The 18,841-nt window shown below is 40.5% G+C and overlaps 1 protein-coding gene and 1 long non-coding RNA gene across 2 annotated transcripts in view; one reads left to right on the top strand and one right to left on the bottom strand.

Annotated features, from left to right (window-relative positions):
* The first annotated feature begins 452 nt into the window (after positions 1–452).
* LOC132239999 (uncharacterized) lies at positions 453–18,746 on the top strand. Its single transcript, XR_009454206.1, has 3 exons — positions 453–3,768; positions 11,555–11,662; positions 18,621–18,746. It is a non-coding gene; the product is annotated as an uncharacterized LOC132239999 (long non-coding RNA).
* The window catches only part of KATNAL2 (katanin catalytic subunit A1 like 2), a 145,250-nt gene continuing 133,100 nt past the window's right edge, over positions 6,692–18,841 (bottom strand). The window contains exons 13-16 of the mRNA XM_059707234.1: positions 18,618–18,728; positions 8,791–8,953; positions 7,608–7,710; positions 6,692–7,101 (exon numbers count right to left, since the gene is read on the bottom strand). Of these exons, the coding sequence (XP_059563217.1) occupies positions 6,962–7,101; positions 7,608–7,710; positions 8,791–8,953; positions 18,618–18,728 (517 nt within the window). The 3' untranslated portion in view covers positions 6,692–6,961. The remainder of the gene's footprint in view (positions 7,102–7,607; positions 7,711–8,790; positions 8,954–18,617; positions 18,729–18,841) is intronic.

Here is an 18,841-nt window from a genome sequence, read left to right as displayed (position 1 = left end):
CAGAGAAGCTCAGCGTGCAGGTAGAGTGCTGGTTGGTGCCTGGTGCAGGGGCTGCATTGAACTTTGGCCTATCATCTGGGCGCCTAGATCAGTGATTGTTTGCTAGTTGCTCTGTGTTACGTGCCAGACTAGGAAATAAGCATGTAAGAAAAGGAGTTAGCCTGGAGGACCCTTACTCATGGGGGAGCTGAGGGGAACACACAGACATAAATACTCCATCCGTCCTCTGTGATGTCATCCTGACTGCAGGATGGAGAGGAGTATTCCCACCTTCGAGCCGCATAGCACTTACTAGATTACACTTAGGTCTTCACACGTCTCTTGTCCCCACCAGACAGGACTGTGGCTCATTTAAAAAAAAATATCTGCTACAGCACAGGCACTCAGATGGTTACTGAACCAATACAAAACTAGCTGTTTAGAAGGAATTTAATTTTAGAAGGTGGGCGGGGGGTGCGGGGGGGGGGGAGGAGAACAAAATAAGATTCATTTTAGACTTGTTGCCATAGGGGAAGCCCCCTTAGAGAGTTGGAAATAATGGATCCAATGCTCTGGAGACAGGTTAGAGCCAAAGCCAAGAGGTAGGCATCACTGATGGCCAGGAATTAAATAGAGTGACAGGAATGGGTGAGATCACGTAAGCATAACATCCAGTGAAGAGAAATGGCTTCTCTACTTTGCTTCATTCTGGTTTGGCCCCGTGGGCCCTGACCATCTCAATTTGATATTTTACTGATTTAACAAACATTATATTGGGCTCACTAGCCACCTGTCCACAGGTTCATGAGGATAAATAAAAATCTTGGTTTAGATCCAGGTTAGTATAAATTTTCCCAGCTCAGCTGGTTGGTCTGTCTTGGGCCTCATGAAGCAGATTTTAAAACCAAACTATCTAAAGGACTTCATTTTTCAGCCCTCCCATGTAAAGGACTATCTTGTGGTCCTAACCTCAAGGACAGTATTTGCATCCGGTTTACTGTAATTCTGTCCTGGGCCCAGAATAGGGACTAAGTGACATCTTAGGACTAGAAAGGGTACTGGAGAACACCCGTTGTCGGGAGATGGTTATTGAGTATCTGCTGTGAGCCAGGTTCTTGCTAGGGTGGAGGAGGACGAAGCCCCAGGCCAGTGGAGGAGACACTTGCATGTTGCACCTTCCCTCACACCTCCAGAATCTGCTAGTTTTGCATAGCTCTGCTACCATTCTACATCTGTCAGAGCCGATTGTAATGTCTAGGAAAGGAAAGGGAACTCACCCTAAGCGACAGTTCCATCAAACACCTGTAGCTGTGGATGCCAGAAGTTTCCTCACCTTAATTTCACATTTAAATATTACAGTAGCATGTTGGACAGGTAAGTAAAAAACACAGGTTGTGCTCGATTGGTTTTGGATCAATCATTGTTTCTGTAATATGAAACTGAAGTCTTTGGGTACCTATAATAGACATCCAGAGCAAGGTGCCTAAAGCACCAGAAAATATCATAATTTAAACTATGTATTTGTTAAAATCAAACAATTTGAATACCTTACTTTTTTCAGTGCTTACTCTCATGTCATACACATCTCAACACCTATTTGTTTCACTAGCTGTTGTGCCTGAGAAGATCAAACTATTAAGTGCCCACTAGTGTGTAAAGCACTAAGGAAGAGAGAGCAGAATGTAGCTCCCACTCCTTAAAGGCGTATCTTCTAGTTGGGAAATCATTGCATATAAAAATAGAACTAATAATGCAAAGGATACTGGCAAGTTCAAGGGGTTGTATAAGTCCTGTCAGAAAGGAGGTCATGTGCAGTGAGCTAAGTGCTTTGGCCAGTGCCAAATGTTTCATTCATTCAATAGCAGCGTAAAAAGTATCACAACCATGGTGTTAACATTTGAGTAGGGTATGCAGATGAAACATACAACAGATACTGATAAAGTGATGAAGATGACTAAAGCCAGTAAGAGTGAGGGGGTTATTTTATAATTAATGTTATTATTTTACAACATACAAAATAAAACTATTACCACATTGTAAATACAAAATAATTAGCCATTTACATGCAATAAACATTAATATTGCAAGAAAAACTATTTTAAATATAATATTAATGCGATAAATGTTAATATTTCAAGAAAAAAATTTAATATTACCAAAACTGTACTAACATAATATCACAAGTTGTAGGAAATATTAAAAACCTGCAAATAACAGGATTACTTCTATTTTAAAATATTTTTTTCCTCTGGCTCTATTTTTCTTCATCAGTTTATGTTGTTCATTATATTTCACTTAGCATAATGCTCTCCAGGTCCATCCATGCTGTTGCAAATGGTAAGAGTTCCTTCTTTTTTACAGCAGCATAGTATTCCATTGTGTAGATGTACCACAGTTTTTTAATTCACTCATCTGCTGATGGGCGCTTAGGCTGTTTCCAAATCTTAGCTATTGTAAATTGTGCTGCTATGAACATAGGGATGCATATATCCTTTCTGACTAGTGTTTCTGTTTTCGTAGGATATATTCCTAGAAGTGGGATTACTGGGTCAAATGGGAGTTCCATTTTTGATTTTTTGAGGAAACTCCATACTGTTTTCCACAGTGGCTGCACCAGTCTGCATTCCCACCAGCAGTGCAAGAGGGTTCCTTTTTCTCCACATCCTCTCCAGCACTTGTCATTTGTTGATGATACCATTCTGACAGGTGTGGGATGGTACCTCATTGTTGTTTTGATTTGCATCGCTTGGATGATTAGTGACTTTGAGCATGTTTTCATATGTCTCTTGACCTTCTGTATGTCCTCTTTCAAAGGCTTTCTGTAGGTCCTTTGCCCACTTTTTGATTGGATTGTTTATCTTCCTTTTGTTAAGTTGTATGAGTTCTCTGTAAAGGTTGGAGATTAAACTCTTATTGGAGATAACATTAGCAAATATGTTCTCCCATGCAGTGGGCTTGTTTTGTCGATGGATTTTTTTGCTGTGCAGACACTTTTCATTGTGTTGTAGTCCCATTTGTTTATTTTCTCCTTAGTTTCCATTGCTGTAGGAGCTGTGTCAGTAAAGATATTGCTCCAACACATGTCTGACATTTTGCTGCCTATGGATTCTTCTAAGTTTTTATGGTTTCCTGTCATATGTCCTTTATCCATTTTGAGTTTGTTTTTGTGTATGGTGTAAGTTGGTGGTCTAGTTTCATTTTTTTTTTGCATGTATCTGTCCAATTTTTCCAACATGCGGGGTTATTTTAGATGAGTAGGGTCAACATCTGTCAGGTATTTCAAGTGCAGATCAATTACTGGCTTTCCTCGGAAGATTGGAAGATCTGGCAAGGTTAGGTCTGAATTTCTGTATTCAGTTGGAGCTGAGTCACTATTGCCATTCAGAGAGTTTTGGCCCTCTCCACTTCCCCATGTTCCCCAACTCTTCCTTATCTTACACCCCCCTCTCTTTACTCGTGTGTTACTACATTCTAGGCTTCTAAAGGAATTTGAGTTGTGACCTCTGCTTTAGAAGAAAACACCACAGGTTGGCTTAGGCTACATTTTCTTCCTTCAATTAATCGGTCAATCTCCCATATCCCTATAAACTCAGATGTGCTTTTAATCTACTTTAAAAATAATCATAGATTCTATAAACATAGTGGATTAATCATATATGTTAGGTGGCCTCTTTCAAAGCCTTACTAAAGAGGAAAGGAAGAAAGGATGCATAAATCCAGGAAGACAATCTGCAAGAGAACAGTGGAAGAGACATCAGTGGATGAGAGGATGTGAGAATTTGGAAGATGGTAAGTGAATGCAGTGTTGGTAATTAAAATCAGCGCAAAGAAAAGAGCCAAAATTCATCCTGAAGAACCACCTCAAAGACTCAAGGCTGGGAGGTACTAGGTAGTGAGGTGTGAGGCAGGGTTGAGAGCAAGGAATTGTTTGAAAGCTGGTAAACACAATGGAACCCTAGACCCTGCCCACCCTGAGAGCCAGATGAGTACTCCCAGCCTAGGCAGGAGAATGGAGGTTTATTTTCTGAAAAAGTGAAACCATGAAAGTTAAGGCCTTGGGGACAGTGGGTGTGGCAGTGGGCCAGGGTGAGATGATGAGGGGCTGACATTGGGAATTAGGCACATGTCTACTTATACTACAGGAATCCTCAGTTCCCTTCCCCTTGCATCCCAGGACCAGAGGGCCCAGGGATAGAATTGAAAATTTGTCTGATATTTGGCCATTTGGAAAATAATACTGATGGGTAACTGACTGATCTGAAGGATGTGTTGCAAAAAAAAAGATCCTTAGAAAACTAAGCAAATGGGGGGAAAGGGCAGTTATTAATTCCAGGTAAGACAAAAGTCACCAAAAAAGAAAATTAATCCTGATTCACTAATTGGCTCTGCAGTGAATACCGATTACTGAGTTAACCTAACGTCATAACATGACTATTTGGAATGATAAGAAAAGACATACTTGTGTGGTAGGGACAGGGCAGAGGATGAAAGAGCTACATTTAATTTCATCCAGAGCAGGAAGTCATTTTAATATATAAACTGTCTTAAAAAAGAACTCACCAAAATAAAAGTGTGACCTGAAAACACATGCATAATTATCTGGAGACAATCTTTGCAAGGGAGAAAGGAGAGAAGGATTAAATATGTGAATGAATGAAGTTGGAAGTATTACAAGATGAGCTTGGAGATTCTTAAAAGGAATGGAGGAAGGATGTGGAGATGTGTTCGGTACACAGTGTACTGTGTCTGGGGTTCTGGAAGTGGAAGAAGATTGGCTGTCTGTACTGTGAGGGATGGCAAAACCACACTTAACCCTGAGAGGAGTCAGGAACGGGCAGCCGTAAGCTAAAAGGGCCCAAATATGGTTACAAAGGATGTCCACAAGAGTGTCCTGCCCTATATATATATATATATATATATATATATAATATATATATATATATATTATATATTTTATATATAATATATATATTTTATATATAAAATATATATATATTTTATTGATTTTTTACAGAGAGGAAGGGAGAGAGATAGAAACATCGATGAGAGAGAAACATTGATCAGCTGCCTCCTGCACATCTCCCACTGGGGATGTGCCCGCAACCAAGGTACATGCCCTTGACCGGAATCGAACCTGGGACCTTTCAGTCTGCAGGCCGACGCTCTATCCACTGAGCCAAACCAGTTTCGGCAGTGTCCTGCCCTTTATGTGTTCACTGTTAGATACACATACAATGCAAACTTATCTACTTTTTTTTTGTTATAATATATTTTATTGATTTTTACAGAGAGGAAGGGAGAGGGAGAGAGTTAGAAACATCAATCAGCTGCCTCCTGCACCCTCCCCACTGGGTATGTGCCCGCAACCAAGGTACATGCCTTTGACCGGAATCAAACCTGGGACCCTTGAGTCCGCAGGCCGAAGCTCTATCCACTCAGCCAAATCAGTCAGGGTACTTATCTACTTTCTAACCACAACAAATTAACAATAGTAGATCCAGTTAATTGGGATTTTATGAAATCAGAAAGGACAAGTTGCCACAAGCAAATGGACTACCAGCTACAAGAAATGTCAGCTGGCAGCCTGACCAAGGAAATAACCCAAAAGCACAGGAAGCAGATGTTGGAAATTGAACAGTTAGCAGCCTGTGGCCATTTAGTTCAGAGACCTATGCATCAGGTATCACTAGTGTGGCATAGGGTAATAGCTAATGATAATGAAGTATTTTTTAGCATATCCTATGGTAAAATATCTTTTTGTTTACTTTGAATTTGTTATGTAAGGTATATTTTAAATTTACAGTTTCCCATGAGTGCATTTTAAGAGAAATTTGAGAATATTCTACTCAAAATAATGTCCCCCCTCATGCTTTTTTTTGCTTAAAAGGGTAAACAAAGTCCTTTGGAATATTTACCTATCCAAATGTCCCATTTACTGGAAGTTTTTCTTTGGAGGAGGAGCCTGTCTTGCAGGGATGATGAAACAAGGCAAGGAAAAGATGGTGACTTACTGTAGATAAGCTCTAGTTGGGGGTGGGGATGATGTTATTAGTGGAAGCCTTCAGAATTTATCAGGAGTTGAAAGTGGATGCTTCTCAAATGGGGGTTTCTGAGGGAGATGCTTCTAGCTGTTCATGACCCATGTGGAGAGATGGAGGAGCTAAGAGCAGGGAGACTGGGGATGGCTGTTCTAGAAGCTCGGATACTCCGGCCGAAGCTTTGGGTCCAACTAGGTGCTGTGTGATGGGAAGAGACAGGCAGCGCACACAGTAAAGTCAAAAGATGTTATTAGGGGTCAGAACTCAAAATGTTCAAACTGGTAGCTAGTGGTGGTGGTGTGCTAGTCACCACTGCTGTTAGCTCTAGACTCCAAGCAGCAGTCTCTGAAGATGGAGTGACATTTCCAAGTGTGGCCTACTCCGCTAGGGGTTTGCTACTGATAAAACTGGTTGAGGTCAGAAGTACTGAGAGCTGATGAAATTCAGAATATTGTCAGAAGAAATAGACCCTGCATTTCCTTTTCTGTTCTCGTCCTTATCCACCCTTGAATTGTCTGTAGGTCAAATGGTCTATCAAGCTTAGCTTCCAATTGGCTCCCCATCTCAGAACCACCCCCTGCATTCCAACACACTTTTCCTAACTACATTTTTCTTTCCGTCAAAAGGAAAATCCCAGTCACAAATGAGGAACACGGCAACAGATTGTTCTTCAAAATTCTACAGAGTTTAATTGTAAGAAGTCTCCATTGTATGACCTAATAGCACATCTGACTGTAATTGAAATCTTTAATATTTTGCTGACATCAATTATGAAAAATTAATGAAAATATCTCATTTCTAAAGCAATACAGTTGTCCAAATTAATTCAGTCTTCGAGAATGAGTTTCTCTCCTCTTATTCCAGTCATTATGTTCTTCCACTTACACAATAAAGCAGAAGGCCTCTGTGGTTGTCTTTGTGGCCAGGTCAGGGTCAATGTGATTTCAAACAGATTCAAACTCACTTTGCCAGGCTGAGTATCTCTGAGTCAGATTCTTTGCTGAAGGCTTGGTGTGAGCTAACACATCCAGAAAGTCAGCAGTGGTCACTGTGCCCAGCTGGATCCCAGGTAAATCGCTGCTCTCTAGATAAAAACAACAGTAACAGCATAACAATCGACCTTATGGTGATCAATGATCTTGAAATGCTAATAGACCTTCTTTCAAGACAATGCATAATGCAACATTCTTAATGGTTAATGCAGAAAAGTCAACACTAAAGAGGGCTCAGATGAAAATTCTTTAATGTACAACTCAGCCCCTGAAGTCCAGACAAAAATATGTGATTTAAATGTATCATCAACGTTTTATTTAATATTTATGTAGTGCCGCAGTGGGTCCAGCCCAACATCAGCGTGTGCCAGAGAAATAAAAGCCCGAGCCCTAAGGAGTTTATCATCTGGGGCAAAGTGGGTCCAAAACAGAACACCAGAGGAGGAAGGAGTTGAGTGAGTGCAGGAACGAGAGACCGAGATTGTGTGCAGGAGCAAAGAGCCCCCAAGAACGGGCGCAAGGCTCCACCTGCTGGTGAAAGTTGGATTTTTAAACAGATTTCCCTCCCAGAGCACCTTTGCTGTGGTCCCAGCTTTACCTGACTGGTGATCTTCAAGTGCGTTGAAGATCTTCCTCACAGGCCGCATAGCTGCTTCCCTGCAGACCAGCTTAATGTCTGAGCCTGAGTAGCCCTCAGTCTCCTGAAAGAGCCCCAAACCAGCCATTGGTCAGCAGGCAGAATGTTGGTGGTGATCACATCCTTCTGGTCAGGACCCGGTATATCAGAGCCCCTGTTTAGATTCTGGATCTGCCCCACATGGACACTGTACAGACATTCCCAGATAGACAATGCTTGGGAAAAGAGAGGTCTCTAACATGTTTGGATAACCTAAGAAGCTGGGCAACAACTTCCTAATCCCCCCCAAATATATGCTATAAGATGTTGGTGAAGACTAGACCACCCATGTTAGTCTAGTGGAGCCCTTATGCCAAATCCAAGGATGACCAAATTTAAGTAGACATTTTTGTTCTTGCAAATAAGACCATAAGCTGCCTTAGAGGAACCTCAATGAACATCAAGTTCAAGTGTCCACTCAGAGAAGGCAATGATAGCAGTGACAATGAAGGCAACAGATATGCACCTAGAGCTTTTGGATTTGTAAAAGACTTCTCATTTAATCATCACAGTAATCCTTTGTGGCATATCTGTTACTCATCTTATAGATCAGTGGTTCTCAACCTTCCTAATGCCACGACCCTTTAATACAGTTCCTCATGTGGTGACCCCCAATTTCATTGTTACAAATTGAACATAATTAAAGCATAGTGATTAATCACAAAAACAATATGTAATTATATATGTGTTTTCCGATGGTCTTAGGCGACCCCTGTGAAAGGGTCGTTCGACCCCCAAAGGAGTCGCAACCCACAGGTTTGGAACCGCTGTTATAGATGAAAAGGCTGAAGCTTAGAGAATAAGTGACTCCCCTGAGGTCACACAGATAGTAAGCAGCTGACAGGGCAAGGATTTGACATAGGTTCTCCAGGTCTAAACCCTGTGCTATTTTTGCTATATCATATTGCTTCTCCCTGCTTGAATATTTCCGAGTGACAAAGAGCTCATTCTTTCATGAAGAAGAGGCCCGTTGCATTGTTGGGGAGCTTGGATCGTTTCTAAGTGACTCAAGGAAGAGGCTCCGAGCAGCTCATGAGAAGACCCTGCCGAGAAAACGGTCATGTGGTGGCTGCTTGGCCGGCGATGCCTCTCCAGGGCCGCTCACCTGGCTCAGCATGCCGTACTCCAGCTCCGTGTGCAGCTCCAGCGCCCTGCTCTTGCTCACGGGGGGCAGCCAGTGGTGGATCATGGCTTTCCTGGCCTCCTGGCTGGGGAGGTCAACCAGAATCCTCTTTTCCAGGCGGCGTAACATGGCACAGTCCAGTTCCCTGAAATCATGTCAGAAACGAAGGAACTGGTTGGGGCTGTGAACTCACTTCCCAAGCAACAAATACAATTTAAGAACAATTTTGCACTGCAGGAAGCAATTCAGCATTTTAACTCTCCCTCTACATCGATGCCTGAATGGATAGGACAACTACTTTATGTTGTTTGCTTAAGAAAAAGAAAAGAAAATACATCCTTTAAAAAAAAAACAACTTATGTAAAGGAGGTCATTTTAAGTGACTTGATTTGGGGGGAGAGAATCTCACTAGCAGCCAAACAAGGAGCATCTCCATTGCAGCCCTAACGTGAAGCATTCAATCTGATCCCTCCAGCAAGGAAATTATTCCTGACAATGACGTGGGCACTCTGGGAAGCACATTAATTCTTCCAAAACTCTCCTATATTCTGGAGTGAGTGACTATCTCACGCCTTTGCTGTGGTGAACGCACAGAGCAAATGCTCCTTCCGGGGTGCCCAAAGCAAATGTGGCCCTTGACACACTCACTCGTGTTCCTTCCAAAACACTGCCAGGCCAGATATACACAACTTTGCACCTGCAGGCCATTTCCCTAAATTTCTTAATATAAACTTTTCAAACAAATAGAAAAGTAGAATAAAAGAATGAATATCCATGTACCTACCATCTTGATTCAATAACAGTTAACATTTTGCCATAACCTGCTTCATATCAACTTATCTAAATTATTTCGGAGTAAATTACATCATGACATGAAATCACACCCCTAAATGCTTCTGCTGGCAGTCTCCCCTCTCCCCCTGAAAAGGACATTTTCTTACAAAGCTACAATGCTATTAGGACACCTGACAGAATTAGCATTGATGGCATAGTATGTCTAATGCTCATTCCTTATTAAAATTTTGCCTATCATGCCAAAAATATCTTTCATAGTTTTTTCAACCAAAATCCAATCAAGGATCATGCATTACATATGGTTATATCTCCTAAATATCATAATGTAGACCAGTCTCCTTGTCCTGGCCCCTTTTTGAAAAGATAAGGCTAGTTGTAGAATGTTCCACATTCTGGATTGGCTTGATGTTTTCCTCATGTTCCTGGTTCCTCTATTCCCTATTCTCTAAGATGGAAGTCAGACCTAAAAGCTTAGTTATTAGAATCAGGATAAAGATTTTTTGGCAAATATGTTTATTATATTGGGATCCACATGCTGGCGTATCTCACTATTAGTGATGTGGTGTTTGAATAGTGGGATCATCTGTTGATAGCATATCTGTCCATGGTAATGGAAGCCTCTTTGCAAATAGTAAGTATCCTATGTACAATACTTTGGCACCAGGTGAATACTCCTTTCCCCCTCCCTTTCAACTAGTGGTTTTAGCATCTCTTAATGGCCTTCAAATCAATTATTGCATGAGAGTGGTACAAAATGGTGATTTCAAAAATTTTTATTCTAAATGAATTATTTGGAATTATTATTTAATGTAGAGCTTTCCCTCATTAATTGGGGCTCTTGAATTACCCTGAATTGTCATTCCTATTATCAATAGAGCATTTTGAGTATAAGTCCGTGAACACTTTATATGTTAAAATTTCAATTACTAGAAGGGTAAATAATTGTTTGACTTCCTAATAGAGAAATTAGGAAATGCCTGTGTTGGTCCAGCTTAACCATTAATGATGACTAACAATGAAGCATCATCACCAGATATTTCTCATTCATAAAGACACCAAGAGTCTCCAAAGCATCCTCCCATTTTTCTGTCATTCTCAATCTATGTCATGATATTTCCTTTTAAACTGAAAAACAAAAATACCTTTCCAGGGAGCATATCTGAATTCTAAATTGGAGTGACCAGATTTCTTCAAAGATTGTCTTTCCTTTCCCTGTTATTCCAATCCTGAGCTGAGAATCCATAGTCCAGGGGTGTCTTGCCAGCAATAGCAGTTACCTATTTCTTTATCAGCCTCGCCCTGTTGAAATTCGTCTCACATTAGAGACTCAGCCACATCTTCCCCTGTACAACCATCCCCCCTCCCAAGACCAACATTCATACTCAAGGCACAGGGTCAAGAAACTTCACAGAACTCTAAGAGATCATTTTTTCATATTTGAATGTTAATAAAATATAATGCTTAAATAACACTGTTTTTAGCTTTTTACAGATATTAATTTATTTAATTCTCACGAAAACGCTATGAGGTAGGTACTATTATCATCTCCACTTCAAGATGAGGAAACTGAGGCACAGAGGTCAGAAAGCTATGAGTGGTGGCACTGGATTTGAACCTATAGAGTGAGACTCTGGAGCCTGTGCCTCAGTCACTGCTGTCACCACAGTCACTGCTAGGAGACTCCCAAGTCACATGATGGTGAAATCTCAGAACCCTGAGAACAAAGAGAGGATCATAAGAGCTTCCAGAGAGAAAAATACAGGTTACATACAAAGGATTAAGAATAAGACTTATCATCAGTAGCATGAGCTAATCAAAGAAAGGAAAAGAATGCCTTCAAAATTCTGAGGAGAAATCTTGATCAAACCATTAATTTAGTTGTTAGATAGAATAAAAGTATTTTCAACAAGCAAAGCCTAAAATAATTTACCTCCCATATACCCTCTATCAGGAAAGTACTGAAGGACCAAAGGGAGACAGTAAACCAAACCAAAGGCCACATGGGATCCAAGAAACGGATGGAATGACACAGAGAGAAGAAGCTTTCCAGGAGGATGAGGTGAGGTCCCAGGGTCTCCCCTACATACTGGGTGAAGAGAACAACCAGTTCAGCTTAGAGTTGGTAAGAAGGCTCTAGAAGACATGCCTCCAAGAACATGAAGCTGGTGGAATACCTGTGTGATTTAGCAGAGAAATGCGGCTGAATTAGTGGGAGGGGAAGGTGAGGTGAGTGGGGGAGGAATGGAGAGAGGACAGGGGGAGGCCTTTTATTAAACAAAAAAAAAAACTCACATATTAGGAATTAATTGAGTTCAGCAATATTAACCACCTGTCAAGTATATTGTCCCTGCTAAGTCTCCAATTACAGAAATGAATAAGACAAACTCCTACTCATAAGTAGATAAAGGCAATAACAGGAAGGTTTTGGTCTTGAAGTGAAGGAATATTGGCCCCATAAACTTCAAAGACAAAATAAGACTTGAGATTCTCAGTCTGAAAACCAGGAAGGAAGAGTGAATAAGCTGAAAAACGGCAGGGATAGGGGTGATCAGAAGCTGCCATGTTCCTTCCAAGGCCTTTCCTTGGACCTAGGAGGCTGCCCCTCCTGAAAAGGCAGGGGATGCAGAAGGAAGGGTCTGTAGGGGCACCTTCTCTTAGACGCCCCACTCCGTCCAGAGTGATTTCATGCAGAGGGAGGTGGGAAAACAATCCCTCACTATAGATGTCGGTATTGATCAGCTAATGCCCTAAAGCAAGAGATTTACCTCAAAACTGCCTGTGGGCACCAAATAAGTGCAACTCTCTGACAGCTAGGCCTGATGAATGCACTTTTAATGACATCAATAATAATATAACCGTACAAGGGAGGAAACAAAGGACAAATGGAATGTACCCAGGAATTATTCTTTATGCCAATATATTTATAAGAAAAAATTTAACTTGTGGCAACCAGAAAACATTCCTTTTCGCTCATACACTTTGATTTTGACTAGTTATTCTGTCCTCATGTCTTCTTTATTTTTGTTATCTGGTGCTTCCATCACTTCAAAGGTCAAAACCAGCCAGTGAGTAATACTTTAAACAATAATAATAATAATAATAATAATAATAATAATAAAAAGCAAGCAGTGAGAGTGACATGTGAGATACAGCGAAGGTTCACAGACTTCAGAGCCTGGTCACTGAACCTATGCCCACTGCTATACACAAGGTGGCAAAGCCACTGGCACCTGGACAGCTTACATGAGCTCCAGGGCCTTGCACCTGAGCACTTGGGCTCCTGCACCAAACCTTCTGGAGCCTTCCTCAGCCCTTTGGTTTATCTCCCTCTTAAACCATGTGGCTCCTGGGGCAGAGATCATTCCAAATTTTACAGAATTTGGAAACCAAACATAATTCTAGTTCGTTCATTCAATAGTTCAAACATATTCAGTTCAAAGTATCTCAGCATGATCAGAGAAAGGCAAAGTTTTGTAAGCAAAGTCTTTGCAGTATATCCATAACCAACATGAAGTGAGTGGTCGTGGCAATCTTTGAGGAGCAGGTTAAGGGATTGTATTCTTTGGTAGGTGATGGGGAGCTGATGAATAAAGCACTGAAGGTTACCTTGTCTCCCACAGTGAGCCCTGCATAAGCTAACTCCTACCTGCATTTCCTACTGGGGCCAGCTCCTCCCTGGAGCCCAGGGGATGCATGGAGTTATGGTGGAAAGAACTGGGTTATGTCTGCTGAGCTCTGCAATCACATGTATACACTTCTACAGAAATATCATACCAGAAAGGGGTGAATTCATATGGGGAGAAGTGGTTTATATAGGTACCTTTCTTTCCATTCCCAGAGCAATAATCTCTTTGATTTCATGTTCTCTTCTAAATATTAGGAATTGGGGGGTGGGGAGGGGTGTTTTTAATCTAGAGTTTGGTCATACCAGGTGTCTACTTTTTAAAAGAGACAGTAAAATCTCTGGCCCTTTTGCAAATAGCAAGGAAAAGTTGAATTGCAACATACTCCACACATACAATTTTCACACCTTATTTGTACAAACTACCATCAAGTTAAATAGATAGCTAAAGATGGTATTTGCCTTAATGGCCCTGTTCAGTATTTTGTTTCCCTCCAGACTCCCAGGCCTAAGTTTCTGAATACTCAAAAATCTTGACCAGTCAAATTAGTCCTAATTGTGCTCACTAAACATTTCTTACATGGCTGTTATTTTAAGTGGTAATATTAACAATGCAACATTTGTTATCCTTCTCGCCACTTACTTACACATCAAATGACACTGGTGAGCTGTGTCTCACTTCCTTCTTGTCCTCCCTGTGATGCTATAGATCAGGAAGGTGCTCCTCAGAGGAGAAGCACTGAATAAACAAAGATGCTGCATGCCCTCTCATTGCTGAGAAGGGGAGAATGACTGCCCCTTGGAGACAAAATGGGTTTGTCTAGGGAAGCTGGTAAGTTAACAAGCAGTAAAGGATAGCCAGTGCCCTGAAAGGTGCTACAGATGAGAACTACCACTACGCAATCGTAGAAAATTTCTTTGGGGCCCAGCTGTCGTGGGTCAATGGTTGAGCATTGACCTGGGAACCAGTAGGTCACAGTTCGATTCCAGGTCAGGGCACATGCCCAGGTGGCGGGCTCAACCCTTAGTGGGGGGCGTGCAGGAGGCAGCCAATTGATGATTCTGTCTATCCTTCTCCCTTCTTCTCTGGGAAAAAAAAATTTAGATAGATAGATAGATAGATAGATAGATAGATAGATAGATAGATGGATGAGATAGAGATAGAGATAGAGATAGAGATAGAGATATGTAAAGAATTTCTTTGGGGATTTTAGGATTGGGTTTTTTCAATGTTTGATATGATTTAATTATTTCCCCCAAAGGGACAGACTGCTTGAATCAGGTAAGTTTACTCCCTCACCTAAGACTGAAGCCAATACAAAGTTTGTTTTAATATTCTTTTTTTTTTAAATATATTTTATTGATTTTTTACAGAGAGAAAGGGAGAGAGATAGAGAGTTAGAAACATAGATGAAAGAGAAACATCGATCAGCTGCCTCCTGCACATCTCCTACTGGGGATGTGCCCGCAACCCAGGTACATGCCCTTGACCGGAATCGAACCTGGGACCTTTCAGTCCGCAGGCCGACGCTCTATCCACTGAGCCAAACCGGTTTCGGCATAATATTCTTGATAAAAATACTCTACTTCCTTAAAGAAGGACTTAGACAATATATAGCATGGAACTTAAAAAACATCTATACCTTTTGATATAGTAATTCTACTTCTAGAAATCTATTCTAAAATAATAACCAGATTTTTGTCGTTTTTTTCCAAAAAAGTTTGTTTCAGTGTTATTTATAATAGAGAAAAGTTGGGAACATACTATATGTTCAACAGGGAAGAAATGATTAACTAAATTGTGGTATATTCACAAGTGGGAATTTTGGGCAGCCATTACAAAATCCAATTTTCAAGGATTATTTAATGACATTGGAAATGTTCTTACTATAATGTTAAGTAATGAAAGCAGGACACTAGTGGGAATACAAAATGTACAACCTCTATAGAGGGAAATTTGGCAATCTCTACTATAATTGTATGCACATTAACCCTTTGACCCAACAATTCTACTTCCAGGAACCTACCACAAAGATACACTGCCAAATACACAAAGTGATATATGCACACCATTACTCATGGCAGCACTATTTGTAAAAGCAAAAGAGTAGGAATAACCTAAGTGCCTAACTTTAGGTGATTGGGATAGATTACCATATGCACTAAATGGCACATATGCAGCTAAAAAGAAAGTAAGGAAGAATTTCCTGTGTTTATTTGGCAAAATCTCCAGAATATTTTATTGAGAGAAAAAAATCAAGATACAGAAAAATGTGTTTCCTTTTGTGTAAGTAAACCAAGTTCAGTTATTCTATGGAGTCTTTTTAAAAATCCTTGAGAGTTTAATTGTGGAGCATGTGACACTTATATCTATATGATGTCTATCATTGCTCATTGGTTACCACTGGAGGTTGCTAGGACACCAACTCATGACTCTAAAAATCAAAGAGAGTCCTAGCTGGTTTGGCTCAGTGGATAGAGTGTCGGCCTGAGGACTGAAGGGTCCCGGGTTCGATTCCAGGCAAGGGCACATGCCTAGGTTGCTGGCTCAATTCCTAGTAGGGGGCATGCAAGAGGCAGCCAATCGATGATTCTCTCTTATCATTGATGTTTCTATCTCTCTCTCCTTTCCTCTCTGAAATCAATAAAAAATATATATAATTTTAAAAGCTTTAAAAATTAAAGCAAAAGAATCCTGCTTTTCTAGTATGAACTATATTTCAGGGTAATTAAATAACCCTATTAGATGAGAGAAAGTTCTATTATAGAGAATAATCCCAGTTATCAGAAGGAATGATAGAATCACACCCCTAGTAAAATAAGTGATGCAGGCAAAGATCTAAAACCATTGATGGAAACTGTACAGCTGAATCCACTGATCCATCTTGGCATCACCCAATGCTGGACAACATGACATTATCTTTCTCTAGACGCAATGCAATATGATGTACACAGCATCACCTATGAAGTATGTTTGCCAAAAGTTTATATTGATCCTGAATCTAATCAATCTAAATTTTAGTCTAGAGTAATTATAGGGGTAAGGAAAAGAAGCTAAATACTATCATGAGAATACAATGAGCCAAATTCAGGAAGTTTAGACCTCTTACAAGACAATCTCCCTGGCAGTCAAGTCAATGGCAAATTCGAGGAGGGGAAAGGAGGGTGTGTCTGTTCAAGATTAAAAGAGACCTAAGAGAACAACCAATTGCAAAATGCAAGCCTTGTTTGGATATCAGTTTAGTAAATCCATTATAAAACAATGTGGGAAATCTGAATATAAACTGAGTATTAGGTAATATTAAGGAGTTAATATTAATTTTGTTAAGGGTGATATCGGCATTGTGGTAATGTAAGAAACTGTCCTTATTTTTAAAAGGTGTACACTGAAGTATATATGTGAGAAATAACAATCTGGGATGTAATTTAAGGCATTCAGCAAACAGAGTGGGGTAGGAATAGGTGAAATCATTGGGCAAGACTGTTAGTTACTAAAACTAGGCAACAGCGGGTTCATTGTGCTTTTTTGTCTTTAGTGTTTGGAATTTTTCATAATAAAATGTTTTTTTAAAAACCTAGCAGTGCTCAAGGATATATGGGTTAGAACATATTGGTTCCAAGATACAGTGTAACAAAGCAATCTGTGATATAAAAGAATCCAGGCTTAAAAGCATGGATGTATTTCACCATTCGACATGTTGAGGGGCAATTCTTCAGAAAATCCTTTCTAAATGTCTTTGACTTTTTATTGTTAGCGGCTCCTCCTCCTCCTCCTGCACCTTCTCCTACTCTTTCTGCCCTCTGAATCATCTTATTTGGGGCTTACCAAAAACTGATCAGCTTAGGAAAATGGTGGCAGCACAATCACTTCCTCTACGGAGCCCGAGGTGTCACTGGGAGTGGAGGCTCTCTGTTCCTCTAGAAAACGCGTAGGTCTCCCTGGGGGCATAGACCTTCCAAGAAGCATGCGTGAAGTTACTGTTTCCACACAACATAAAGTGTGATGATCAACCACATTTCAAATGGGTGAAGACACAGAGATTCTTTCTCTGACGGATTTCTACAGTCACATTTAAATGACCCATCTCTGTTTGGGCCCCACTTTAATATTGTCTGTAACTAACCAGTATCTTCAAAATGTAAAATGCTGATCACCTGAACATGTTAGGGAACATCTTATAAATCTGAAGGGAACTGGAAACAGGTTTAAGTCATGAGTATATTTAAAATAACAGGTTACACACCAACTTTTCAGTGACCCCTGCTTTGGGAGCCCAGACGCATCTTTGAAGGTGGAAACAGAAGTGGGAGGACAGGGGTGACACAAGAGTGTCAAGTTTGAGCTCTGTTGCGAATGTGCTATTGACTTTGGGTGGATTGACCTCTTTTGACCTTCGTCCCTCTCTGCCCATGGGAAGGCAGCATTTCCTGATCTCACCCACATCTCTAAAGAAATCATGTGCGTGAAAATATTCTCTTTTTTTTTCTTCCTGTCATTGCTATAGCCAATATTATTATGCTTACTAATATTACCAATTTTTAATAATTTATCTTTATTGTTGAAAGTATTACAGATGTCCCCTTCCCCTACCCCTTCCTCCTCCACATTGTACCAGCTGCCCCCCAGGCCTCATGCACTATTGTCTAGGACCATGGTTTACATGTATATGAATATAAGTTCTTTGGTTCATCTCTCTCCGATATTCCGACCCCCTTTCCTCTGAGATTCGTCAGTCTGTTCCCGTGCTACGTGAAAATATTCTTGAAACTATAAAGAGATTATAATTATTTTTTAAAATATACTCTACACGTAGATATTGGTTTTCCCTCGTCAACATCTCTTATTTCCCAATTCCACTTCTAGAATTGTTCTTAAAATCTCTGGGATATAGTTTGAATAAAAGATTCTGGGAGTAGATTATATTTTTAATTAGAGATTGTTTAGCTTCCTATTTACTGTGCAACATTAAAGAAAAGATTTTCTTCCTAACTTAAAAAAAAGTTTAATTTTTATACTATTAAAAATCAAAGCATATTATTTCTGGAATATTTTTGAGTCCTGGAGATTTTAGCATTTTAGAGTTCTTTTTGCCAAAGTCTTGTTTAAACATAGTAAATAAATTGTCTTTAAACTCATATTTTTAACATCTTTTAAAAATATCCATTTTAAATGTTGTCAGTGGTAGCCTGGCCTGTGTTCCTTCTATTAAGGCAGATTCTTTCATGGTACGGATAGCAAGGATTGAGCACTTGAATAGGAAAGCCTTCAGATTAATCTCCCGGGGCTGGAACCAAACGACGAGGCTTTGCCCAAAGTGGTCAACATGATATCTTCGTCGGTACTCAGTGGCTCATGAAAATGTGTTCAAATTGCACTCGTTACATCTCTTACCAGGGCAGGTTGGAAGCGGCTAAGACAAACACGAGATCTTCCGAGCGAGCCAGCCCATCCATCTGCACCAGCAGCTCTGTCTTCATCCGAAGGCTTCCTTCGTGCTCTCCCCTAGAGAGAGAAAGGAGGTGAGTTTCCCCAGGGCAGAGCCTTCGCTTCCATGACAAGGCAGCAAAGACTCAGGGGCTGTGGAACGGGTTCTCTTCCGACTGCTAACCCTTCCC

The sequence above is a fragment of the Myotis daubentonii genome, chromosome 8 (genome assembly GCF_963259705.1).
Source record: "Myotis daubentonii chromosome 8, mMyoDau2.1, whole genome shotgun sequence".
NCBI classification, from domain to species: domain Eukaryota; kingdom Metazoa; phylum Chordata; class Mammalia; order Chiroptera; family Vespertilionidae; genus Myotis; species Myotis daubentonii.
The sequence above is the reverse complement of the archived record's forward strand: the minus strand, read 5'-3'. Positions and strand labels throughout refer to the sequence as shown.